A 26,636-nucleotide genomic window follows, 5' to 3' on the forward strand; every position below is an offset into this window, starting at 1 on the left:
TTTAGATCAGCACAGTGCCCCCTTGGAGGAAGGCTACTGAAACTAGCCTTAGTAGTTTTCCTACTGAAACCAGACACTTTTTTTTTTTTTTTTTTTTTTTTTTTAACTAGCACATTGGCTCTGTCTACCCAGGTAGCGACCAGAAGATTCTACTATTTCCCCTTTCTCTGAGTGCATCTCTCTACACTGTGGTAACCACATCCAGTGGTGTGTTGGTAAATGTCTTTTGTTTATTTTTAGTTTTTATTTTTTTAAAGATTTTATTTTTAAATAATCTCTATACCCAAAGTGGGGCTCAAACTCACAATCTTGAGATCAAGAGTTGTACCCTCCACCAACCAAGACAGCCAGGCACCAAATGTTTAATAACTGGCTCTCAGGGGGAAAAAAGTCCTGATTTCAAGCAGCTACTAATTCCTCTGGTAAAAATATTCCCCCAATGGCCAGTTTCAAATTACCAGTGTGACGTCATTGGGAAGAGCAGAGCAGTAGCATATTCTACTGCATAGATCAGATAGACATAAACTTCTGGAACAGCAAAGGTAATATAATAATTAGGAAGTAGTGAATGTTGAGTATTTATTACCATTTTAAATTATAATTCACTTAATTGTAAGTTTACATAATTTAATTTTTAACAGTGACTATGTTTAACAACCAACTTGCAAAATTCTTAAAAATTTGACAACTGGCTCTCACGAGCTGGTATGAGCCAGGTCAAGCACATTATTGCTCCATCTCACCATGACTGGGTCACTCCACTTGGTCTAAGGCAACATTCTCCTAACTGGTGTCTTACCTCTAGTCTCACGTTACTAGCAGACAGATTAGATAAAACATGCATTTGACCATGCTACCTTTCCTAAAACCTTCGTGGGTTTTGCTTATCCCGAGAAGAAAGCCAAATTCCCTATGTAGCATACATAGGTCTCTGAGACCTGGCTTCTGCCTTCCTTTAGAGCTTCCCAGACTATTCTTTCATGGTACATTCCCCCTTTCCCTACATCCCCCAACACGCTGTGCTCCAGTTAGGCAGTTCACGTGCAATTTCACCCACACATGAGGCTGAGTCTTGCCTCTAGGGGTCTGCTCTGGCCCTGCCTCCTTTCTAGCATGCTCTTCTCCTGTCCTGGTTTTTCCACAAGTGCTTTCGCCACTTACTCCTCTTACGAGATTCAAGGAGTTGCTTCTGGAGATGTTTCTCATTATTTCAGTTATATATGAATCCTTCATTCTTGTGTCTCATGAACTTCATACTACGTCTGTCTTAGAAGCTAAGAGCAGGACTGGGACAGAGCAGGAGCTCAAGTAGGTGTCTAGTAAATGAATAAATGAATGAGGGCCAAAGAGGCCGAAAGCCTAGTTGGAAAGATAGCGCGATGAAGGTCAGGAGGCTGGATTAGGCTAGTCCTTGCTCTTATTTAACCAGAAAAGCTATGTCTTCCTACAGAGATAGGAGATCTCAGAGTTGGAAGGGAATTCACGGGTTCTGAGGCTCTGGGGAAGAGGCAGTTCCTAATTCTGACACATGCTACAACATGGATTAACCTCGACGGCATTATGCTCAGAGACAGGATGCTAAGCCAGTTACAGAAAGACAAACACTATATGATTCCACTTATATGAGGTATTTCGAGGAGTCAAATTCATTCACAGAGACAGAAAGTAGAGTGGTGGCTGCCGGGGGCTAGGGGAGGGGGAAACAGGGAGTCAGTGTTTAATGGACACAGAGTTTTAGTTTGGGAAGATGAAAGTGTTCTGGAAATAGATGGTGCTGATGGTAGCACGACAATGTTAATATATTTAATGCCGCTGAACTATCTGCTTAAAAATGGTTCAATGGTACGTTTTTATGTTATATACATTTACCACATGTTTAATTTAATTTAATTTAATTTAATTTAATTTAATTTAATTTAATTTAATTTAATTTAATCTTATTTTATTCGAGAGAGAAAAAGCACACTTGCACCAGCTGGAGAGGGGCAAAGGGAAAGAGAGAGAGAGAGAGAGAGAGAGAGAGAGAGAGAGAATCTTAAGCAGACTCCACACCCAGTGTAGAGCCAGATGCGGGATCATGACCTGAGCCAAAATCAAGAGTCCGACACTCAACCAACGGAGCCACCCAGGCACCCCTACCACATGTTTTTTCAAAAGAAGTTTCCTAGATCTGAGTTTAGGGGGCTAGAGGACTGAGTAGCATGGGAGTAGAGCAGTAATGAAACTCATCTTATGACTGATTTCCCTCCCTTGCTCCCTCCCTCACTCCCCAGAACACTGGTCCTGGGCCAGGTCCTGGTTTGGGGGCTAATGCCTGTTTGTGGGGACTCAGAGGTGAATAAGACAGAGTACTTGCCCTGGAGGAGCACTTGCTGCAGGTAAGTGGGGGGGGAGGGAAGGGATGTATGGGAGCCACGTTCACAGGTGGGATGATGAGGGAGACCATACAGCACGACCCTCAATTTTCCCGCTCCCCTCCTTCCCCCTCCGACCCCAATAATGTGCATCTTTCTGAGAGGAAACCCCGCACTCTTCCTGGTACCGAGATTAGATGAGAGCGTTTAATTGCATTAGAAGAAACATCTGGCTCTAATTATGGAGCTTTAAATGGGGCCTTTATATTTGACACTTGGAATTAAGACTAGTGAATCCTCCAGATGTTTTTGAAATAAACTAAACTATCTCACGGACAACAGGAAAGTAATTGGAAATGAACCCAGAGAGACCTCGAGCATAAGCGGTCTGAGGAATCAGTTTAAACAGATTAGAGCCCATTGTATCACTTGCAAACGATCTTTTAACACTGAATGCATATGCGGAAGAATCTTAGAATCTGGGAACCCAAAGGGACCTGCCTTTGCAATAATTAAGTCTGGCTCCTTGTTTTGTAGGTGAGGAAATTAAAGTGCACAGAGATAAATGTTCACACAGTAAAACCATGTCATACCCGGCCCTACACCCCTCTCCTTTGCTTCCAGTGTAGGGTTCTTTATTTCCTGCTCACCTTTTGCTTTCTTTTAACACAACGTTCTAATGTGTTTTTGTTTGTTTTCTTTTATTTGTTTGTTTTTTCTTTCTAAATGTAGGACTTTCTCTTCCAGGACTGCAATGAATCAGTGAGGTAGAGGTGAGTCCTTCAAAATGATGGAGATATGTTGTTATAGGTTGAATTGTGTCTCCCAAAAAGATATGTTGAAGTCCTAACCCGTGGTATCTCAGAATGTGACCTGTTTTGGAAATAGAGTCATTGCAGGTACAATTAGTTGTATAGATATGGTCACAGTGGAGTAGGGTAGGCCCCTATTCCAATCTAATATGCTGGTAGCTTTGTAAGAGGAGGAGAGAGGCACGCGGGGAGAATATGGCCATGTGACGACAGAGGCTGAGATTGAAGTGATGAATCTACAGGTCAAGGAGTGTCAGGCATTGCTGAGAACCTCAGAAGCTAGAAAGGGGCAAGGAAGGATTCTCTCCTAGAGCTATCAGAGAGAGCTGGATAGGAGCAAGATTAGGTTTGCTACTGAAGCTAAGTTGGTATCAATTGAAACTAGATTGATATAAATTTAGGTGTTACCTGTAAACCTCATGGTAATCATTGAGACAATAACTAAAAAATTTACAGAAAAGAAAATGAACAGAGAATCAAAATGGTATACTAGAATAAATAAAAAACAAAAGAAGGCAGTGTTGGAGGAATTTAGGAACAAAAAGATATCAGAAATGTAGAGAGCAAATAGCAAAATGGCAAAAGTAAGACCTGCATTGTCAACAATTACTTTAAATTTTTTTTTTTTTCAACGTTTATTTATTTTTGCGACAGAGAGAGACAGAGCATGAACGGGGGAGGGGCAGAGAGAGAGGGAGACACAGAATCGGAAACAGGCTCCAGGCTCCGAGCCATCAGCCCAGAGCCCGACGCGGGGCTCGAACTCACGGACCGCGAGATCGTGACCTGGCTGAAGTCGGACGCTTAACCGACTGCGCCACCCAGGCGCCCCATGTCAACAATTACTTTAAATGTAAATGGATTAACGGAGCACCTTATTCATGAGACATGAATAAGGCTAGTCCCTTTCTGGGTATGTGTGTCCCTTCATGCATTAGAATCTGTGGGTTTAGGGCTCCTGGACGTTTAAAATAAAGGCATACCTTTGGGAGTGTGCTGCTTCTCAACGCATTACTGATGATATGCTTGAGATTTCTTGTATGGAAATCTTGTAAATGGATTAACGGAGTCAGTCCATTTACTGTCCAACTCTTGACTTCAGCTCAGGTTATGATCTCATGGTATATGCAGAGTTCAAACCCTGCATCAGGCTCTGCACTGATGATATGGAGCCTGCTTGGGATTCTCTCTCTCTGCCCCTCCCTTGAGCACTCTGTAAATAAATAAATAAACAAATAAATAAACAAACATTTTAAAACAGTAAATGTAAATGGATTAAATGCACCAATTAAAAGACAGAGATTGGCAGAATGGCTAAAAAAATATACATGACCCACTATATACCACTTATAAGAGTAGCATAGACTCATTTTTGAACCAAACACATAAATACAGGGATTGGGTCTCTTTTTCTCATCATTTTTCCATGAACGACACACAGTAGACTCTTAATAAACATTTATTTGAATGAATGAAACAATGAAGTTATTATCGATCTTAAAATTTGTAAATCTGATTTACAAAAATTGCATTATGTTTTAGTTACCATTTATCTGGCTATTAGGAAGATCAATTATTATCCCATGGTGGCTCAGTTAGTTAAGGCATCCGACTCTTGGTTTTGGCTCATATCATCATCTCATGGTTTGAGAGTTTGAGCCCTGCGTCCAGCTCTGTGCTTACAGATCCCTTTGCTTGGGACCTCCCTTTCTCTCCCTATCTCTCTGCCCCTCCTCCGCTCCACTAGCACATGTTCTCTCCCTCTCAAAAATAAATGAACGTAAAAACAATAAAAATAAAGGCATTATCTCATGTTAACCAACTGTTTTTATTTCTCTGTCTACAAGTACCTGTTTGAATCCTTGGCTCTTTTCCTATGGTGACATTTAATTTCCTAATTGATTTGTGAGAATTCATTATATGTTATGGTTAATATCGTTTAGTATATGTGAGAGAAATATTTTCTCCTGTGGTTTGCCTTTTAATTTTTTAATGTTTTCTTTCTCCTTAAAGTACTACATTTTAAAATGCTTTTTCTAATTCATATGTAATTTGTCAGGAATTTATTTTTTTGAGTGGAGGTAGGCTCTAATTTCATGTTTGCAGTTTTTTTCAGCATCATTTATCAAACATTCCATATTTTCACCGATTTGAAGTGCGATCTTCATCACACACCAAAATACACACTGACTTTTGATGTTTATTCCTCTTCAATACCACATGAGATCCATTTTAGTCCTGATAGTCTATGTTTACCTGTTGGTCCTCACTTGATTGCAGCACTCTTTGCAGCCTACAGCTTTTTTTTTTTTTTTTTTTCCCCAGAGATAAGTAACTTTTACCCTCTACTGCCTAGTAGCTCCCAGCAGTCCCTGCCCACTGCTTTCCTGGTCCCATTTCACACAATTCTATCCTGGTCTAATCTGGTCAATGTTTGCCCAGGTGGTCCTTGAAGACAGGAAACTGGAGCCTTGATAACACTACCCGAGCAGAATCGGAGTTTGGGTCTGCTAAGCAGCCTAAAGCTTTTTTAGGGTATTGTTCGGTCAGGTATATAGATTCTTCCCTGTGCCAAGAAACTGAGGCAGATGATAAAAACTCTGCCTGTGCCCCAATAGCTGAGCACAGGCACAGAAGAGACAAGGTTAGAGAGTAAGTTCTGAGAGCAACAGCACAGCAGGGGAAAGAAGCCTTTTCGAGAGAGAGACGCATTGAACATTCTGACGAAAACGTGTAGTAGTTCTAGGATTTTAATGTCTAGTAGCAAAGCAAGAATAGGGATTGCCAGGGTCATGCAAATATAGTTGTTGAAGATTGTACAGAAAGTGTGAAGTGTGAGGTATTGCAGATAGGGAGATTAGCATCTTCTGCAATTAATAGGTCTGATGCAAGAGAAATACGGCACAAATGCACACAGGAATCAGTCTTGAAAGAGTATCAGATCCAGAATGAAGGCAGAGGTAGAAGACATGGACTCTATCAGAATAGAGACAGTCATTTTAAGCCCCACCTTGCTAGTGGTTTCACCAATTTAGTAAGAAACAATGGATATTAATGGTTGAGACACAAAGCATGACATCTATAATTTATTTTATATAATTGTGTTTAAGTTGATTGTTGTCAACTGTATATAACTCATTTGATAGGGCAATCTTAGTCTCAATTAATTATTCTCAATTAATTTTTTTCTGTTGTCAATCTAAAGTCCTGAGTAAAATAATTCATGCTAATGTAGTTACAAAGACATGTCTGGACTGAAAATTGCAGGCATGATTCTGGAGTCTGGGGCAGGCAGGTAAAGAAAGCAGATCCCTCATAGAATGAGACATGAATAAGGCTAGTCCCTTTCTGGGTATGTGTGTCCCTTCATGCATTAGAATCTGTGGGTTTAGGGCTCCTGGACGTTTAAAATAAAGGCATACCTTTGGGAGTGTGCTGCTTCTCAACGCATTATTGATGATATGCTTGAGATTTCTTGTATGGAATCTAATGATTCTTAAATAAATTAGAATCTCAATGGGCTTGCTAGTCAATGGTCCTTATATACTCACTTAGATCTGAGCCTTGAGGAATACAATTCTAACTAGGGATAATAACAAATGAGTATAGAATTCTTGAAATACTAGCTCCGTATCCTAGGATTTTATTGTAATGTGACCATTATCATTTATATAGCTTAATTTATAGCATATATATTTTTAAATTTCATGATTTTATAAGGAAAAGAGGTCTCTAAGAAAAATTAAAAGCCATCTATACGAAGGTCCAAATTTTCAAGAATGATTTCATAGCCTGGATGAAAATTGCGTGCTCCCTCCATCACCTTGCAATTTGAAGAACTGCAAAATCATGAATAATAAAAAAGGATGTTAAACTTTTCAACAAATCCAGATGGGTACCAATGTCATTGAGAATTCCCGAGAATCACCTTGATTGCTGCTTCAGACTCAAAGCCTGTATTGAATATCACTTCCCAGTTGCAAGGCATGGGCTTTAAGTGATAACAATTTCTATAATTACATTTTAAAATTATACAGACATTAAGTTTGTATTTGTGGCAAATGCGAAACATCCAAACTTTAAAGGGCAACATTCACTCATTTCACTTGCCAGCTTCTATTTCTGCCTCAACCTTTCAGACTTCGGTGCAACAGAAAGAATGCTGGATTGTGAACTGGAAGCCACTGTTAACACAAACTTTTGCTGGGAACCTGCAAGTTTCTTTTTTTTCCAAGCATTAGTTTTCCCTTCTGCAAAATGAGGGCATTGTACTAGATGTCCCCTTCAGTCATTATTCTAGGGTTTCTTTTTTTAGGGTAGGAAGAGAAATCACCAATGAAATGAGCAGCCAAAGTACTCAAGTTATTTTTTGCAGGGCATGAGGCTGGGTAGAAAGAAAGCTCATTAGGTGGCATGGAAATGTGTCCATTTGTGGGTCCTGCTTACTCTCCTCTGTCTCCCTTTCTCCCTGCCTCATGATGTGTCCTGGACACTCAGAGCCACTGGTTGTTTCTCAGTGCAGGAGACTCACATCTGTCAGTTTCCTCCCCTTATCTTGTTCCTTTGCCAGAAGATTCCCCTGCCTTCTCTATCTAGCAAATTCTGACCCATTCTTAAAAAAATTTTTTTTAATGTTTTATTTATTTTTGAGAAATGAGAGACAGAGCATGAGTAGGGGAGGGGCAGAGAGAGAGGGAGACACAGAATCCGAAGCAGGCTCCAGGCTCTGAGCTGTCAGCACAGAGCCTGTCACGGGGTTTGAACTCGTGAACCGTGAGATCGTGACCTGAGCCGAAGTCAGACGCTTAACCGACTGAGCCACTCAGGCACCCCTCAATGTGTCCTTGTTTATTTTATTCCTCATTTTTCTATTTCTTTTTGGTTGTCAAATGATCCTTTGAAATATTTTCCTTTGTGGGGTGCCTGGGTGGCTCAGTCGGTTGGGCATCTGACTTCGGCTCAGGTCATGATCTCTCGGTCTGTGAGTTCGAGCCCCGCATCAGGGCTCCGTTGTAGTTCTTAACTAGCTGGGCATTCCACTGCACTACTAGTGATGTCATCTGTGACGTCATGAGGGTGGCGGCCACCAACATTGCAGCCTACGGATTGGTCAGTCCCCAGGATCTCTTCAATAGTTCCAGAGAATTCTCTGGCTAAAGATCTGTGCCACATCTATTGGGCAATGTTTACAATCTCATCAAAAGTGATATTTTCACTGTGCTTAATGTGTTTCTGCTTCTTTCTGTTTCTTGGCAGTTTCTTGAGGGCTCTGATGATCAGGGCAGAGGCAGAAGATACCACTTCAATCTGGGTCTGTTCGTTCTGAATGGTCAGTTTCACTGTAATCCTCAGACCCTTGCAGTCACTGGTTGCCTTGGTGATGTCATCACCAGTCTTTTTTGGAGATAGACCCAGGGGCCGATTTTTGGAGCCAATGCAGATGTGGTATCAACTTCCCCACTGGTGCACCTCAGGTATATAAATGACTTTGATCTTGTGGGGGTTGAACTTAGGTGGCATGATAGAGGTGGCTGGTGTCTGATAACCCAGAATCGGGATGGCCTCCTCTGAGCCAAAAGCCACAAAGTATTTTATTCCTCATTAATGAATATTTATGCCGTTTCCATTTTTCTTATCACAATCTTTGTACATACACCTAAGGACATAGCTAATTTATAATTTTGATACTTCAGATAGCTTCCCTCAAAGGCTTTTCCAATTTGTATTCTCATCCACTGTGTATGAGATTGTTTGCATTTTTCTGATTATTAGTGATGCTGAACACCTCTTATCATTGTTCATGGCTGTTTGGATTTCTTTTGTGAATTGCCTGTTAGGATTCTTTGCCGTTAGAATGCTGGATTGATGTGTTTTTTTTTCTTACTGACCACTTATTTGGCGTCCCCCTCTGCAGAGGGAGGCTTTCTCCACTTCTAAACGCCCAGCTGCTCCCTCTGCTGCTGTCCCACAACATCGTTCATACTGCACGCAGGCTTTCATTTAGCGGACACTCCATACTAAATCCACTTATTCCACAAGTGTTCTTTGTGAGCCTACCGAGTGCTTGGCCTTGGGCTAGGTGCTGGGTGTAGAGATAGAGGTAGGTCATCATAGTCTCCGCCTCAAAGAGTTTAGTTCTGAAGGGCAGCTTTGGGCATAGAAAAGAACATGGTTTTGGATTCAGACAAGACTTAGGTTTGAATCCCAGCTGTATGATTTACAGTAAGTCACCTGACCTTACCAAGTTGCAATTTCCATACCAGTGAAATGGGCTAACACCTCCCTCACAGAGTCATTTCGAGAATGGGAGAGAGGATAATATATTTGGAGTGACAAGCAAGGTCCTCTTACATAGTAGGCTCTCAGTGAATGAATAATAATAAATACAAAAGCAACTGTTAAGTGAGTGGTCAAAATGATTAGTTAGTTCTCAGGGGTACTAGATATTACTGATAAACTAGAACCAAAGAAAAAAGGCAGCTCCTCCCTTTGCAATGGAAGAGTAAAGACAGTAATATGCGACACTCACCCGGACCCTGCTACAGTACATCCCCCATCTTGTCTGCTCTCTGCAGCAGATTTCTGCTTTGTCCTGGACCCTCGTCCCAATTCAGCTGCTCACTGTTGATGTAGTACTGCCACTGTCTTGGGGGGAAAACAGGTGCTTCCTTCCTCAAATAAGTGGGCTCTCTAGAACATTCTCTGTAAGAGAGACTTCAGGGTATTTTGCATATTGCTACCCATGATTTCAAGAAGTGTGGACTAGAGACTGCAGGAGGTGGAAACAGAACTACTGTGTGTGTGATTTGGGGAAAGACTCAGAGACCCAGATTATAGACACAGCTCTGCCTCTGCTAGGTTGCTAGGTGAGTCTTGGCATGTGTCTTCCTTTCTTGGCTTCAGTTTTCCCATTACTGTAATAGGAGACCAGATCTCTCAGTTTCTAAAAGCCATCTAAATGAGAACTCACCATGTCAAGACAAAAGTGTGTATATATACACTACTCTCCTCATCTACAAATCTCTGTATCCTTGGGACCCCTGCAGCTCTTTATGCCCGTTTTAATGTCATAGAGCACTACACTGCATTCCACTTATCTGGGGACATGACATGGTTTCCCCACTGATCTGACAGCTGGTGAATCCACATCTAGTTCTTAGTTTGCCTTCATTTCTTTAACACCTTTAATGAGTGCTCGCGATCTGCTAAGTACCATGTTAGCTTGTGAAGATACAAAGATAAAATGTCAAAGCTTCTGCCTTGAGAGAGTCCACAATCCAGCTGGGAGACAACTGTAAGGCAAACACAGTATAATTGACTTGATGGAGATTTGTCCAAATTGTAGGGAAGCCTAAGAGAAGGAATGCCTATTCTGTCTGGCTGACTTGGGCCTTCTTCCTGAAGACCCAGGGCTTGAGTGCAATAGGGTATGGTAGGGGTGTATTTAAAAGACAAAGAGAAGGACTTTATAGGCACTGGGAATGCCTTTTGCAAAGACACAGGTATAGGATAGCATAGTGTCTTCTGGTGACTGCTCAGGATTTAGCATGGTGGTCAACAGGGAGGCAGATGTCAGCTCATGAAGTGCCATCCGGAGGACTACAGGTTTTATGAAATAACCTAAAAGGGGGTATCTAAAGCATTTTGACTAATGGTAAGTAGTAAATCTTTGTTGAATGCTTGAGTAATAGTAGGATTGGGCATGGTCACTCGGTGCATTTCCTAACCTTGTGGCCCTGGGCAAGTTGCTTAACCTCTCTGAATGTTTCCTTTTTTGTGAAATGGGAATGAAGAATCAACCTCAAGGGAAGCCTGGCTTGCTCAGTTGGTAGAGTGTGCAAAGCTTGATCTTTGGGTTGTGAGTTTGAGCCCCACATTGGGTGTACCGATTACTTAAAATAAAAATAAAAATCAACCTCAAAAGGTTGTTAAAACTTATTTATAATTTTTTAATTAGATGCTTATTTATTTTGAGAGAGAGAGAGAGAGTGCATGCAAGTAGGAGAGATGCAGAGAGAGGCAGAGAATCCCAAGCAGGCTTCTTGATGTCAGTGCAGAGCCCTATACAGGGCTTGATCTCAGGAACTGTGAGGTCATGACCTGAGCTGAAATCAAGAGTGGGATGCTTAACTGACTGAGCCACCCAAGCATCCCAAAATGTTGTTAGAATTTAAAATGGTGTACTGGGGATTCTTTGCTATGGATTCTCTCTCTGCTCTTCCCCCACTCGCATGCTCACTCATGCTCTCTCTCTCTCAAAATAAAAAAATCAAAACTTAAAAAAAAGCTTTTATAATTTAAAAGGGTTTAGGGGCGCCTGGGTGGCTGTCAGGTAAGCCTCCGACTTCAGCTTAGGTCATGATCTCCCGGTTTGTGGGTTCTAGCCCCACCTTGGGCTCTGTGCTGAGGGCTGAGCCCAAGCCTGCTTCAGATTCTGCCTCCCTCTCTCTCTGCCCCTCCCCTGCTCGAGCTCTGTCTCTCTTTCTCTCAAAAGTAAACATTAAACATTCTTTTAAAAGGGTTTATACATAATACACTTATAGATTAAGCCTGGCACTTGACAAAAGCTTAACACTTTATTTTTTTAGAGATAACTTCTGTTCTACACCATACACATTTCCTAAACAATTTAGTAATCTCTGTGATCCACTTCTAAGCCTTTTTCCTGCTCTGCAAAATGGTTCCTCTAAGTTTACCTTTTCATTGTAACCTGTCCTCCTTCCTAGCATTTACCATGTTAATTTAATTTCTAATTATTTTCCTGATCACACTCTTAGACTACACCCAAATTGTATTGTTTTCCCAGCTAGACTCAGCTCTAGGAGACCAGAGACTTAAATTTTTTTTTTTTTTTTTTTTTACCACTACATCCACAGTTGCTAACACTGCTTCTTAACAGATGCTCAAAAAATGTTGGGAAGAAGTACCAATGTCAAGCTTATCTTTCAGGACTGTTGCCCAGGACCAACCTATACAGTGCTTTGCCATTGTGTAAAGTTGTACAGATGTGTTTATTATTGCTAAGTGTTAAAATAAGGTGTGAGAAGAGGAACAGAAGACAGAGGCTTCCAACACAATCTTGTAGCCTCTGAAGGCTTCCAAAGGACGAGTATGAACTGCAATCTTTATCAAGAATGCAGCTCTTCGTGAGCGCCTGGCCGGCTCAGTCCGTAGAGATGTTGACTCTTGAGTTGAAGACCAACGTTGATCGTAGAGCTAAAAAAAAAAAAAAAAAAAAAAAAAAGGCATGTCTTCAAGACTCTCAAAGAGTTAAATCTGTTGCCTCGAATTCTAGGAAAGAGAGAGCCAGAATCATCCCAATACTAACTAAATTCAACTTCAAACTAGAGGTGGAAGGGACCTGCCTAAGATCACCTAGCGCTAAGGCCAGGCTCTTTCAAAGAAGGTTCTCTTCCGTCGAGGCCCCGCTGTACGCTGGGGAACCGGCCTCCAGAACCCGTCCTCCCTACCCTAACCCACTTGGGTCTCAGCTCACCTCCCACGCCACGTGGCACTAAGTGGGTTCCCCGGAGGTCAAGACAGCAGGAGGCGGAGCCCGTCCGGAAACCCGCCCAGGGGCATCATGGGAGATGTAGTTTTCCTCGCCGGCACAGAAAGGGTGCGAGGTCTTCCCTGATTTTGCCTACTAAGTAGCATCCCCTGCGTGCAAGTCTTTAAAGCCAAGTGTTACCCCATTATAGATGTAGCCTAGGTATCTTTGAAAGAAGTCACGAAGGGGAAGGGGCAAAGCAAGGAAGGCAACTCAACAGATTATCAGCAGGGAAATGAAAGGGTTAACAGTTACTACGCATGCGCACAGAGGGCTCGCCGGGTAGGCGGGGACGGAAGACAACTCCCGGGAGCTGTGTTTTCCCCGGAAGTGCCTTCCCTCCTCCCGGGTCCGCGCGGACGCGGTTTCCTTACCTCATTTGTCCTCGCCCCTCCCCATCCCTCTACGCGCTTTGGTTCCTGGTTGGTGCTTCCTGGTCGCAGCCGCGGCAGTGAGTATGTGTGTGACGGACCCCCAGCCGCCCGCGGCCGGGGGACCCCTGCCCGCCCTCCGCCTCTCTCGCAGGGCTGTGGAACTAGCTCGTGTCCCCTCCCCGGCCTCCGCGCCCCCCGTCTATCCTTACTCGTGGCAGGGTGCAGCTCGTGGCCCCTCAGTCGTGTTCTGCCTCTTGCGGCTCGGCTGACCGGCTGGGGTGTTCGCTTCTCCCTACTCGGCCAGGGGCGAGGTCGTGGTTCAAAAAACGCTGGGCACCCATGGCCTTGGTGGGGGTGGCGTTTCTACCCCATGCCTTTTATCCTCCCCCAGTTCCCGTTTTTTTGTTTTTTTTTGTTTTTTTGTTTTTGTTTATTTTTAGGGAAGCCGGTCAGTCAGTTAAACGCGGAGGTCCTGCCTCACTGAGGGAGCCCGGCTTGTGGGGGACGGAATAGCCCAACTCCAGTCTCTGCTGTCAGAAGCAACAGCTACAACTGTGGGGTCAGAAAATTTTAGGGGGTTGTGCTACTTGCCCTATGTAAAACAGGGAGATTTGGACTGTGTGCACCAAGATTTGCTATATCCCTCACATCCTGTGAGCCCGCAGTTAACTTCCAACTTTAAAAGCTGCAGGTGCAGTGGGAGAACTGGCTGGGAGTCAGCAGGCCTCGGTTCTAGTCGTGGCTCCACCACTGAATCGCTGGTGACTCTAGGAATCTCATGTTAAGGCTGAATTTACCTCCGTTTCACATTACAGGATCCAGTGAGGAGATCTTTAGGCTCAATGAATAAATAAGCTTCTCAGAGAGCCCGTTTCTGTATACATAAAATGAGAGCGTGCAAGTTAGTGACTGTCCATTCCAAAGCTCTTGACTTTGTGTTTCGAATACTTTTGCTGTAACATGCAAAGACTCTGAAATGGGCTGTGTGTATATTTCAGACAGGATTACCTTTGGGGGACAGTTCAGTATTGTTGTTTTCCAGAATCTGAGGGTAGGGGATGAACTGAGGAAGACCTGGAAGTGAGGATTATAAAGTGGCTACAAGAGTAAGGTGCTGTGTAGTAAAAGGAAGAAGGTTTGAGAGAAAGGTGAAGGAAGTGTTTTGAGATAGGATTAGTTATCATAAAAAGACTATGTATACCAAGAACAGCTAGACTTGTCTGAATAAATTTAGCATAACTTTCTCCCACCAATATCTTGTGTTGTCTCCTTTTTTTTTTTTTTTTTGTGAGTGTCGTTTCACAGATTTGAATTCTCTACCCTAGTCAGATTTGCTTCAGAGTGAAAATTATATTTGAAGAATAGGCAGAGATTTTCATTCTAGACTGAACTTCATAGTGTTTCAAATCTGTCACTGTCAGGATAGCTAGCAGAGTATATAAATATAATAGAGTATGTCAGAAATTTTAAGTTGAAAATCAACTATGTCTATTAATCACTTTCCAGTGAACATATGGACTTAAGGAGTAATGTGATTTGAATGTTGAAATGGATACCTATGTCATCAAGAAGAAACATTTAGGCTAAAAGTTCTTTGGAAGGAAATAAGAGCAAAAGGTCTGGAATGACCAGCTGGTAGACTGTTAGAGCAGAAAAGTATTGGCCTCAAAAATACTGTAGTAAAATATACAAGCTTAAAATAAGCCTTAAGTTGTGTAGTTTAAAAATTTTTAGTGAATGAAAACTACTCCCACTTTTGAATGGTGAGAGTCTTTGCAGTGATTCTCTATGCCTGTTTTTTATTTGTTAAACCATTTTAATTTTATGAATAAATTTTATTCTCAAACTGGGTGTTTTAGGTTTTAAGAACCATCTTCTTTGGTCATGGGATTGCTGTACTCTTGAGTACCAACTTGCAAGGTTCTTGGATGGTAAAGTGATAATAAATTCACATGTATGCTTTTCCTTCCAATTAAAATGCCTCTTTCATAGTTTTTATACTCCACTGGGAAGTGAAATGGATATTTTTGAGATAAACTTAGGTGTTAGAACCAATGCAAATATAGCTTTGAAGGAAGCTTTTTAAAAAAAATTTTTATTTGAAATTATTTTGGAAAAGTGAAAAAAAAAAGTCTTAGTGAACACTTGGCTAAGAGTCAGGGAAATGTGAATCTGTCCCACCTATGTTCTTAATCAGCTGCATAACCTTGGATAGTCTTCCTTATCTCTTTGGGCTTTAATTTCCTTATGTGTAAGTTGAGGAGGTTGTGTGAGATAATCAGGAAGGTCTCTTTGAGGCTTAAAATTTTGTGGCTCTCATAGGGACCTTATGTTATCTAGTTAAGTATGCTTGAGATCGTATATAATGATTAAAAGCTGAGAAAGTCTTCTAGTTCAAGATGTGTGTGTGTATTTATTTATTTCATATTTGTCCTGCGAGTATATACTTAAAAAAAATTAAATGCATTTGAATGTGATTAAAGTAGTACATAAACATAAACCAAAATAGCCTCGGGCAAACCTTAACCCTGGCATACATAAGCTACATAAAGAGCAGAGCAAGTTATGCTGAGCACAATTTTCAAGTACAGAAGATACAAAATCCTCTTAAAGGCCATAGGGGCTAAATTGTTAAATTCATTTTTCTACATTTCAAGGAAAGAGATAAACCCCTAGACCCAAGGAAGTCAGTTTTTATTATATTTCTGTAGTTTATTTTTGGCATACATTCACAGGTGTGCCCGTGGCTCTTTTCTTAATCCCTTTCCTTTGGGATGGTTCCAAGAGTAGTACAAATTTGTAACTCTGTAATTTAGCTCTTTTAATTTTTTCTGTGCTGCACTGGAATTATGTTATTTATGTTTTATCAGTATGGATCCAGTGAGGATTTTGAAGGAAGCATAATTCCTTTGACTTCTTTCAGAATTAATTTACCTATTAAATAAAAAGGAAAGAATTCATCTTTTATTTGAATTGCTCTGAGGCTAACATTTCAATATAAACTGATAAATGCTATGAGCATTATTATTCAGACAGCCACATTTAACTTGTATGACAACAACAGCATAGCAACCTGAAGGACAGTGTAAGAATGGAACAGGTGTATCGTAACTTTTAGAAGAAAAAGGCATTTAAAAGTTGGTTTCTTCCCCCCACCCCCACCTTTATTGAGGTATAATTAACAAATAGCATTGTGTAAGTTTAAGGTGTACGATATCATGATCTGTTGTATGAAATAACTACCACATTGAGATTAATTAACACAGCCATCACCTCACATATTGTCTTCCTTTTTTTTTCCACCAGTGAGAACATTTTAAGATCTACTCTTAGCAGATTTCAAGAATACAATACTGTATTGTTAACTCAGAAGTTATCATTTTTACTGCCAGCTTTGTTGCGGTATAACTGAACATATAACATTGTGTAAATTTAAGGTGTATGACACGGTTTCTTTATTTCTGTGAACAGAGAAACTCCAGTGTAAGGAGTGCATTTTTGGCTTTTGTTCATTTGCTTCTTGGAGTCAGCTGGTTATATTACCAAAACTACCATCAGAACACTGACATTTGGGTCTGAAAATTGGTAAACTAAAAACAGCTGTCTTTCTGAATTGCATTTGTATAGCTAAAAAGGACGTGGAAAGAGTAAATTTTCATTGTTATTGTTCTTTAGGCTGTCCCTGATTTTTGAAAAAAACCTGAGTTATTTTTCCAGAGCTCTCATTTGGATCAGTATTCCATCAGTACCTCATTGAAACATCTGTGTAGATTTTGGGTTGATATGAGAATAGTTGGAATAGTTGGAGACAACTGTGAACTTCGTCCCACCATAATTTCCATATTTTAGGCCCATACTAGATTTATTAGTACTGAAGAGCAAATGCCAGATAATATTATTCTTTTATTTATTTATCCGTTAATTCAACAGACATTTATGCAGGTCCTGCCAAATCCCAGTTACTCTGCTTGGCTTGGGGGATCCAGCGTTTAACAAAGTGCATATAGTTTCTGCTCTCCTGGGCTATGTCCTCTGTTTTTGTGGGAGATTTACATTGAATTAGTAATTAGAACTGTGGTGAGTGTTTTGAAATGTAAAGTGCTATGGAAGCCTATAAAAGGGACACTTAATTTAGTCTGGTGGGTCAAGGGAAGCTTCTCAGAAAAGTGATGTTTAAGCTGAGTGGAAGGTGAATAAGATTTAATATGCCACAGTAGGAAAATAAAGTGCTCCTGTAGCTAGGAGTTTGCCTCAGTTTTAGGTGTGTGTGTTTCACACACATCTTTATTGCTAGTACAAAAGTAAACCATGGCTTATTACGTATTTTTATGTATTCTTTTAGTCAAGTTAAGGTCATGAGATTAATTTTTTGATTGAAAATAAAAATCTGCACTAAAACAGTAAATATGATTGTTTCCTGTAGTGGGTTTTCATTAAAGTTGAAGTGATATTTCTATGTGAGAATGCATATCTGAAAAGATGAGAGGAAGAGCCAGAACCAGGGAAGAGATGAAAAATGGATGGACTAGTGAGAATGACTTAAAACATTCTTGTGATTTTTAACATTTTAGGGGAAAAAAATGTTTGGTGTCTGAACCAGTGGATGTCAACCTATTTTTTTCTTTCTGTCACACCTGCAAAATATTGTGTTTCCACTAATAGCTGTAAGTCAATTTGTTGGTAGTAATTTTCATTTGGGAGGGGTGGGCATTGTTAGAGTAGGTCATAACAGGATTTGGAAATCCTTGAAAAAAAGGTACTCTAAGAGGAAAAGGTATTTTAATATGTCACTGAGAACAGTGATGGCTTTCACAGTAGTTAGCTCTAAGGTGATATTGTTATGCACTAAACAGGCATGATCTGAGCTTTTAAAATACATTCTTTGTGGTTTTCTCTTTTACAGCATCAAGATTACTGACTTTCCATGATGTTTGGTGGTTATGAGACTATAGAAGCATACGAAGATGACCTTTATCGTGAAGAGTCCTCTAGTGAACTGAGTGTTGATAGTGAGGTGGAATTTCAGCTCTACAGCCAAGTTCATTATGCCCAAGATCTTGATAGTGTCATTAAAGAGGAAGAACATGAAGAGAAGAACTCTGGGAATTCTGAATCATCCATTAGTAAACCAAATCAGAAGAACTTAATTATCCTTTCGGATAGTGAGGTCATCCAGCTATCAGATGGGTCAGAGGTCATCACTTTGTCTGATGAAGATAGTATTTACAGATGCAAAAGAAAGAATTTTAGAGTCCAAGCAAAAGAAAAAACCCAAGGTCCTCCTGCATCTTTTCATTCTAATAAGTTGACTGATAAGAAATGCAAGAGGAATATTGAGAAGCCTAAATCTGAAGAGCTATCGGGTACAATCCGAGAGGTCATGATTATAGAGGTCAGTTCAAGTGAAGAGGAAGAGAGCACCATTTCAGAAAGTGATAACGTGGAGAACTGGATGCTGCTGGGATGTGAAGTTGATGATAAAGATGATGATATCCTTCTCAATCTTGTGGGATGTGAAAACTCTGTAAATGAAGGTTAGTATCATGTTGGCCATTTTGAAAAGTAGTACCATCTTTAATAAGGAAGACTGCTTTTCCTAGACAAAAGACCAATAGGGTCTGCTCCATTTAATTCCTCACCTTTCAGTCTTGTTTTTTGGCTTATTTCTCATGAGACTCTTACCAGTGGCTGCTCTAATAGTGGTCTGTCTGAACATCAGAAAGAGTATGTCAGAATATCAAAGACACTCTGCTTCTACTGTAAGCAAATTCATAGCTGCTTCTTCCTGTTTGGCTAGAGCCAGTTCTGGACCTGAAATCTTAGTCCCCCTCTCTCTCTACTTGGTATCACAGGTGAGTACTCCATCCATCTCTGACATTGGTCCTGTGTTCTCATTTGGCCAACTTTGTTGGGACTGCCTCTTCCTAAGTGATTTGCGTACCTAGGCATTAGCCAGGTAGCAAGCATGGGGAATGCTTGATACACAGAGGATATAGAATTAGTACTGAGATTTTAGGAACTCTACAGTCACTAAGATAGACTCTGAAAAGCTGTAAGTCTACAGTAGATTATAGGAGAAATCACATCACCAAAGATTGAAATTTTGGTGTGAGCTTTGTCTTCTCTGTCATATATTGCATCTAATCTTGATGCTTATTCCTTTAAAAAGTCCCTTTTGTTTCTGTCCCTGTATGCCTAATGCTAGACTCTTGCAGTGAGTGATTTCCTAAATGATCTTTTATATCTTCCCTGCACACTGTTGTTAAACTAGGAGTCTTGAAAGGCCCTTTTGCTCATGGTACTTTACTTTGCTCCAAAACCTTTAATAGTACCCACTTGTTCTCAGAGGAAATGATGGCATTGAATGTAGGTCATGCTTTGGAGCCCCAGTACTTGACCTCTTTTTATTTATTTATTTATATTTTTATTAAAAAAAAATTTTTTTTTTTATTTTTTTCAACGTTTTTTATTTATTTTTGGGACAGAGAGAGACAGAGCATGAACGGGGGAGGGACAGAGAGAGAGGGAGACACAGAATCAGAAACAGGCTCCAGGCTCCGAGCCATCAGCCCAGAGCCTGACGCGGGGCTCGAACTCACGGAGCGCGAGATCGTGACCTGGCTGAAGTCGGACGCCTAACCGACTGCGCCACCCAGGCACCCCTATTTTTAAATTTTTTAAGAGAGAGCACAAGTGGGTGAGAAGGGGCAGAGGGAGAGAGAGAGAGAGAGAGAGAGAGAGAGAGAGAGAGAAAAAGAATCTTAAACAGGGTTGTTGCTCAGTGTGGAGCCTGATGTGGGACTCAGTCCCACAGCCCTGGGATCATGACCTGAGCCGAAATCAAGAGTCAGACACTCAAGACTGAGCCATCCATGTTTTTTTTTTTTTTTTTTTTTTTTTAAGGAGACAAACTTAGGTTTCCAGGCTATAGGATTTCCTAACTACTTAAATTTGCCCTTGTGGGAAAGCAGCCACAATACCTAGAAAAACAGGATGGCTATTCCAACAAAATCTTATTTATAAAAATAGGTAGTTGGCTCAGTCTATAACAGGCCAGCCCTTAGAAGTTGACAGCAAAAGGAAGAAATAGAGTAGCAGCTAGAACATGGACTAGGATCAAGTAAAGTTTTATCAGAATAAGATAGATCTGAAAATGTTTTTAGGTAGAAGGGAAAAAACTTTTGAAGGAGAGATTAAACCTGTTTCATGGTTTGAGGTAGTGGGGACCAAGGAAGAGATGGGATCAGGTGTGTATGTCTGAATTAGCCTTAAAAGGAAAGAGGCACACCAGTAACTTCTAAAGTATCAAATATAGAAGTCGTGAAAAAAAATACATTCAGATGGATGGCAGATGAGGGGATATATGAGCATGTGTTTGATTTTCTTGAGAAAATGAAAGGAGAATTGGGAGTGGAAGTGGGCAGGGAGTACCTAGGAGCTTTGAGTGCGGAAAGCATGCTTAAGTGCTGTGGGAGATTCTCTTAGGCGGTGGTTCCCAGTATTTTGAAGATGACAACCTTTTTAACTTCACAACGGTTTGTGAAACCCTCCCCCCACATCACTGTAGTTATGTTTATAGTGCTTGTTAGTTGAGAAAATGCATATTAGCAAAAAGCTGCTGTTTTAGTACTTTCTCACATGACGTTGTATTTTATTAACCCCAGTATCTGCACATTGGAAAAATGTTAATACATATAGGTGTATATTTCTTTATATAACGCATGCCTCTGGGTATCCATTGTGATAGCTAATTGTGCAGCTCCCCGGGAGTCTGAAGCTCATAGTTGGGAAATCATTGTGCTGATAAATCAATAAGCGAATAAAAGGATTACTTAGAAGTAGTATTCAGTTAAAATTGAAACAATATGAACTTGCAGTGAACTCACTTTGAAGGATTACATAACTTTTTCCAGTAATACTTGGCAGCCTGGAGCAAGATTATGGAAACCAAATGATCCAGGGTTAGGTGTACGATGGGTCAAAAGCATTTAGCCTGTTCTTTCTTCAACCCTGACATTGCACCTGGTTTCATCAAACACTAATGTGTTGATAATGATCAGCCACTTTTCTTGAACTCAGGTTGTCCACCTTGCTGATTTTTCCATTGGGGTATCTTATCGTCATTTCAGACTTAACATACTGAAAAGTTTGATAAATTGAAAGGGTTATTTTTCCACAGAAAGAGGAGCAGGTTAACTGGGAAGTGATTAGCAGTTCTCATTTTGCCCTGAGAACTAAGGTTTTTCAGGACAAAATGAAAGAGGTTAATGAGGGGTAGTGAGAATGGGGGTATAGGGTAGCTATATGGAGTGTGAGCCATATGGAAGTGAGGATTCTAGAAGAAAGGGAATGATAGATTTAGTGAGGTATGTTTTACAGGAGAGAAGAAACGAAGGAATATAAAGAGATCTCTAGCAAACAATTTTAGTGTTTTCTGTTATTAGCAGATGATAAGAAGCATGGCTGTTACTGCATTTTTGGAGGAGGGGACATTTGTGTTTATTATTAATTGTGGAATTAACATAACAAAATTAACTATTTTAAAGTGTTCAATTTAGTGGCATTTAGTATATTTACAATGTTATGGAACCATCATGTCTATCTAGTTCCAAAACATTTTTAGAACATTATGGATCTCTTTCTTCCCTCCTCTCCCTGATCCTGGCAACCACTAATCTGCTTTCTGTCTATGGATTTACCTATTCTGGGTATTTCATGTAAATAGAATCATCTAATTAATATGTGACTTTTGTGTCTGGCTTCTTTTACTTAGCATAATGTTTTAGAGGTTTATACATATTGTAGCATGTATCATACTTCATTCCTTTTCAAGGCTGAATAATATTCCATTGTAGTGTTACACCACATTTTGTTTATCCGTTCATCGGTAGATAGACATTTGGGTTGTTTCCACCTTTTGGCTATTATGAATAGTGCTACTGTGAACATTCATGTGTAAGTATCATTTGAATACCTATTTTGGGTATTATTCTAGGCATATACCTCAGAATAGAGTAGCGGAGATTCCTGTTTCACTTTTGAGGAACCACCAGACTGTTTTCCACAGTGGCTGCACCATTATATGCTCCCACCTGCATTGTGTGAGGGTTCCACTTAACTGCATTGCTTTTAACAATGATTTGTGATGTTGTGTATTTCTGTTGTGATGTGCTGGTTTACTCTGTTATTTCTTAGTTTTTTCTCCTAGTATTTTGTTTTTTATACTTTTTACTTATGTTGTCTTATGTTTTTCTAGAATGGCTTTTTTGGTATCACGTTTTTCTTGTATCTTTTCTTCTACTTACAATTTTTAAAGAAACTGATTCTTGTAAGTGTGTATTCTCTTAAAGTTTAGTGTGTTTATGTGTATAAATTTATAACACTTTTTCTGCAACATTAGTAGCATTACTAATGTTTGGTACAAGACCCAAGTAATTCCAAATACTGTACTTCTTGATTCCCTTTGATATTCATTCAGCATATATGCCTCTTATCCATGTTGAAATTTATCCCTTTGCTCCTAGGATGTCTTTTTTGTTCCAACCAAATTGAAACAAATTCTGCAATTCTGCAAATTAACTTGCTTGACTTTTATAAATTCTGACAAATATTCAAATGTATATCTCCTGTTTTATTTCCTTGATCTGCTAATGCCATAATCCTATTTCTTTTCAGTTAATAAACAATATATTCTGCACTGATGTTTATCTGAGTGCGTTGTTACTCTCTAATCATTATTATCCTGTTTGTGAATAGATCTGAGTTCAGTTTATATAATAGTCTTTGGAGAGAAGATTTTTTTCATGATGGTGGAAATTTGTAGAAATTCTGGCATACTTTTGAAATGATGATTATTAAACAGTAGCAGTAGCTGTTTGGTGTGCTGCTCCCCCTTCTCTCCAAACCCCCAAACTATGGCATGTTTAATTTTACTTTTAATGTTTATTTATTTTTGAGAGAGAGCGTGAGCGGGGGGAGGGGCAGAGAGAGAGAGGGAGACACAGAATCTGAAGCAGGCTCCAGGCTCTGAGCTGTCAGCACAGAGCCTGACCTGGGGCTTGAACCCATGAACTGTGAGATCATGACCTGAGCCAAAGTTGGATGCTTAGCTGACTGAGCCACTCAGGTACCCTAAACTATGGCATATTTAAAATATCACTATGGGGCGCCTGGGTGGCGCAGTCGGTTAAGCGTCCGACTTCAGCCAGGTCACGATCTCGCGCTCCGTGAGTTCGAGCCCCGCGTCGGGCTCTGGGCTGATGGCTCAGAGCCTGGAGCCTGTTTCCGATTCTGTGTCTCCCTCTCTCTCTGCCCCTCCCCCGTTCATGCTCTGTCTCTCTCTGTCCCAAAAATAAATAAATGTTGAAAAAAAAAATTAAAAAAAAAAAAATAAAAAATAAAATATCACTATGACAGAAGGGATTGCAGGCTCTTGAGGGCAGGTCTTTTCCATACTCAGAAGCCTCCTTACAATATTTAGAGTACTTCTTGGATATATATTTGTTCTGTATATATTAGTTCTGTATAGCTAAATGATCAAATATTTATTGAGCATCTACTCTGTAGAATACATAGAGGGGATTTAAGATGATAAAAGACATAGTTTTAGCTTTAAGTGGCTTAGTGTTTCATTGAAGAGACAAAATTTATGTATACATGTATTATAAAAAGAAGCTGACACTAAGAAGCTAAGTAATTTATGGAAGTCTCTCCTTAATAGTGGGAGTTAAGTCTCTTAAAATCCTGATGGTAGATTAGTTGAAAACTTAACTACCTTAATAAAAATAGAATTAGTGAATTTGAGGTAGTGAATGAATGAAGGAATATATAAGTACATACATATTTCCCATTTACTATTGTTAAATTTGTAGTAATGAGTGCAGTGCCATTCTTGCTCTATGGAAACTTCAGACTGTCCCCCACTACTTCAGTTTTAGTGAAATGCTTACACATTTGTTTTGCTTTAATACACAATCAGGCAGGGGCACCTGGGTGGCTCAGTCGGTTAAGTGTGTGACTTCGGCTCAGGTCATGATCTTGCAGCCCCATTTCGGGCTCTGTGCTGACAGCTCAGAGCCTGGAGCCTGCTTTTGATTATGTGTCTCCCTCTCTCTCTGCTCCTTCCCCACTTGTGCTCTCTTTGTCTCTCTCAAAAATAAACATTAATAAAAAATTAAAAAATACACAATCAGGCAGATAATACACAACTAGGAAGCCTTTTTTCCCCCTACTGTTCTTCCTCTGAATGTTGGATGCGTTTCTGATTTTCTGATTTGAAGTTCTTTTTTTTTTAACTTTTTTTTTAAGATTTTCTTTTCTTTTTATTTTTCCTTCTCTTTTTTTCACTTTTTAAAAATTGTTTAATTTTTTAAATTTAATTTTTTAAAATTTGCATCCAAATTAGTTAGCATATAGTGCAACAATAATTTCAGGAGTAGATTCCTTAAGCGCCTTACCCGTTTAGCCCATCCCCCCTCCCACAGTGCCTCCAGCAACCCTCAGTTTGTTCTCCATATTTATGAGTCTCTTCTGTTTTGTCCCCCTCCCTGTTTTTATATTATTTTTGTTTCTCTTCCCTTATGTTCATCTGTTTTGTCTTTTAAAGTCCTCATATGAGTGAAGTCATATGATCTTTGTCTTTCTCTGACTAAATTTCACTTAGCCTAATACCCTCCAGTTCCATCCACATAGTCGCAAATGGCAAGATTTCACTCTTTTTGATTGCCGAGTAGTACTCCATTGTATATACATACCACATCTTCTTTATCTAGCGATGGACATTTGGGCTCTTTCCATACTTTGGCTATTGTTGATAGTGCTGCTATAAACATGGGGGTGCATGTGTCCCTTCGAAACAGCACACCTGTATCCCTTGGATAAATACCTAGCAGTGCAATTGCTGGGTCGTAGGGTAGTTCTATTTTTAGTTTTTTGAGGAACCCCCATACTGTTTTCCAGAGTGGCTGCACCAGCTTGCATTTCCATTTAAGATTTTATTTTTAAGTAATCTCTGCACCCAACGTGAGGCTTGAACTCACAACTCTGAGATCAAGAGTCATATGGTGTCTCTACTGATCCAGCCAGGGCCCCTGGTTTGAAGTTCTTGATTAGCTTCCTGAGGTCCCATTGAGGCCTTAGGGATGTAACACTTATGTAACGTGCTCAGCCTAGCCTTCCTCAGTACATGCAGTTTTATGATGAGGGCTTTGCTTATAATAAATTCACGCGAGATCATCGGCTTTCAGTGCTTGTTGTATCTGGCTTCCTGCTCTCTTTACTGAGGGATGTAGGAGTTTATTTCTAAGGTATAGGCTTCATTTCCTTCACTCTTTACTCTTTCCTAAGGATTTATATAACTGCCTGTTCTATCATTTGTTTTCCTTTTTGAAATTCTCACCCTTTACTTTCTTTCTCTTATTATCTCCAGTACTGTGACTTGCAATTCTCATATATTAGAAAGGTAGAGCTCCTGGTTGAAGAAAAGATGCGCCAAGGGAAATTAGCATGTTTCTTAATTTGTGAAGAGGATCTCAAGTTTGGGAAGGATTATTATGTAAGATAGCCAGATGATGGGGAGAGACAATAAGTGCTATAGGAATTATAGAGGCATAATCAGCCACTTATTTTCCTGCATAGAGAAGGGTTATTAATAGCGCTGGGAGTAATTAGTAACTTTTTGTTAGTTTTTTATTATAGAAAATTTGAAGTATGTAAAAATAGAATGTTACAATGAACTCAGTGTCTCATAGCCTAACTTATGACTAGTCTTTTCTCAGTTATAACTGCATACTCCTGTATTATTTTGAAGCACATCATCGACCTATCATTTTGTTCGTTCATATATATGTATATCTATATTTCTTTTTTTTTTAAGTATTTATTTTTTGAGAGAGAGAGAGACAGAGCATGAGCAGGGGAGGGGCAGAGAGAAGGAGACACAGAATCTGAAGCAGGCTCCAGGCTCTGAGCTGTCAGCACAGAACCCCATGCAGGGCTTGAACCCACGAACCATGAGATCATGACCTGAGCTGAAGTTGGACACTCAACCGACTGAGCCACCCAGGCGCTCATGTAATATTTTTCAATATGTATTTCTGAAAGGAAAAGTTTCTTAAGAAACATAATCTTATTATCACACCTAAACAAATTACCAGTAATTCTTTTATTATTAAATACCCAGTCAGCATTCAGATTTCCTTTCCTGGCTCTTAATTTTTTTTCTTACAATTTATTTGAATCAGATCCATTTATTATAATTGGTTGATAACTTAAGTGTCCTTTCTATATTCCGCTTTTATTTCTTTATTCTCTTTTTTTTTCCCCTTGTAACTTATTTGTTGTATTGGTTGTCCTCTAGAATTTTCTGTAGTCTGAATTTTATGGTATTGTTTAACATACTCCCCTGGGTCCCTGTGTTTCTTGATTAAATTCAGGTTTCTCTCCCTGTGGTTATGTTATCAACTAGATACATGGATAGGTTCATTTGTTTTATTTTGCTTTGGATATGTTTAATTTTTAGTTTTGCCGTTTATAAATTTAATTTGTT

General features: G+C 39.9%; 1 protein-coding gene and 1 pseudogene across 3 annotated transcripts in view; one reads left to right on the top strand and one right to left on the bottom strand.

Annotated features, from left to right (window-relative positions):
- Nucleotides 1–8,185: 8,185 nt before the first annotated feature.
- LOC112848356 (large ribosomal subunit protein uL11 pseudogene) lies at nucleotides 8,186–9,816 on the bottom strand (annotated as a pseudogene).
- A 3,202-nt stretch (nucleotides 9,817–13,018) lies between these two features.
- ZCCHC7 (zinc finger CCHC-type containing 7) overlaps nucleotides 13,019–26,636 on the top strand; it is a 252,484-nt gene continuing 238,866 nt past the window's right edge. Inside the window, exons 1-3 of one of the 3 annotated variants that reach the window (XM_086683539.1) lie at nucleotides 13,025–13,167; nucleotides 13,531–13,649; nucleotides 17,994–18,624. In XM_086683539.1, coding sequence (XP_086539665.1) covers nucleotides 18,015–18,624 — 610 coding nt within the window. In that variant the 5' untranslated portion in view covers nucleotides 13,025–13,167; nucleotides 13,531–13,649; nucleotides 17,994–18,014. Of the gene's footprint in view, nucleotides 13,172–13,530; nucleotides 13,650–17,993; nucleotides 18,625–26,636 lie in introns of all 3 variants that reach the window. The other 2 variants (XM_025912942.2, XM_086683540.1) reach the window with 2 other exon arrangements.

The sequence above is a fragment of the Puma concolor genome, chromosome D4 (genome assembly GCF_028749965.1).
Source record: "Puma concolor isolate L17-30 chromosome D4, mPumCon1.1.hap2, whole genome shotgun sequence".
In the NCBI taxonomy this organism is placed as follows: domain Eukaryota; kingdom Metazoa; phylum Chordata; class Mammalia; order Carnivora; family Felidae; genus Puma; species Puma concolor.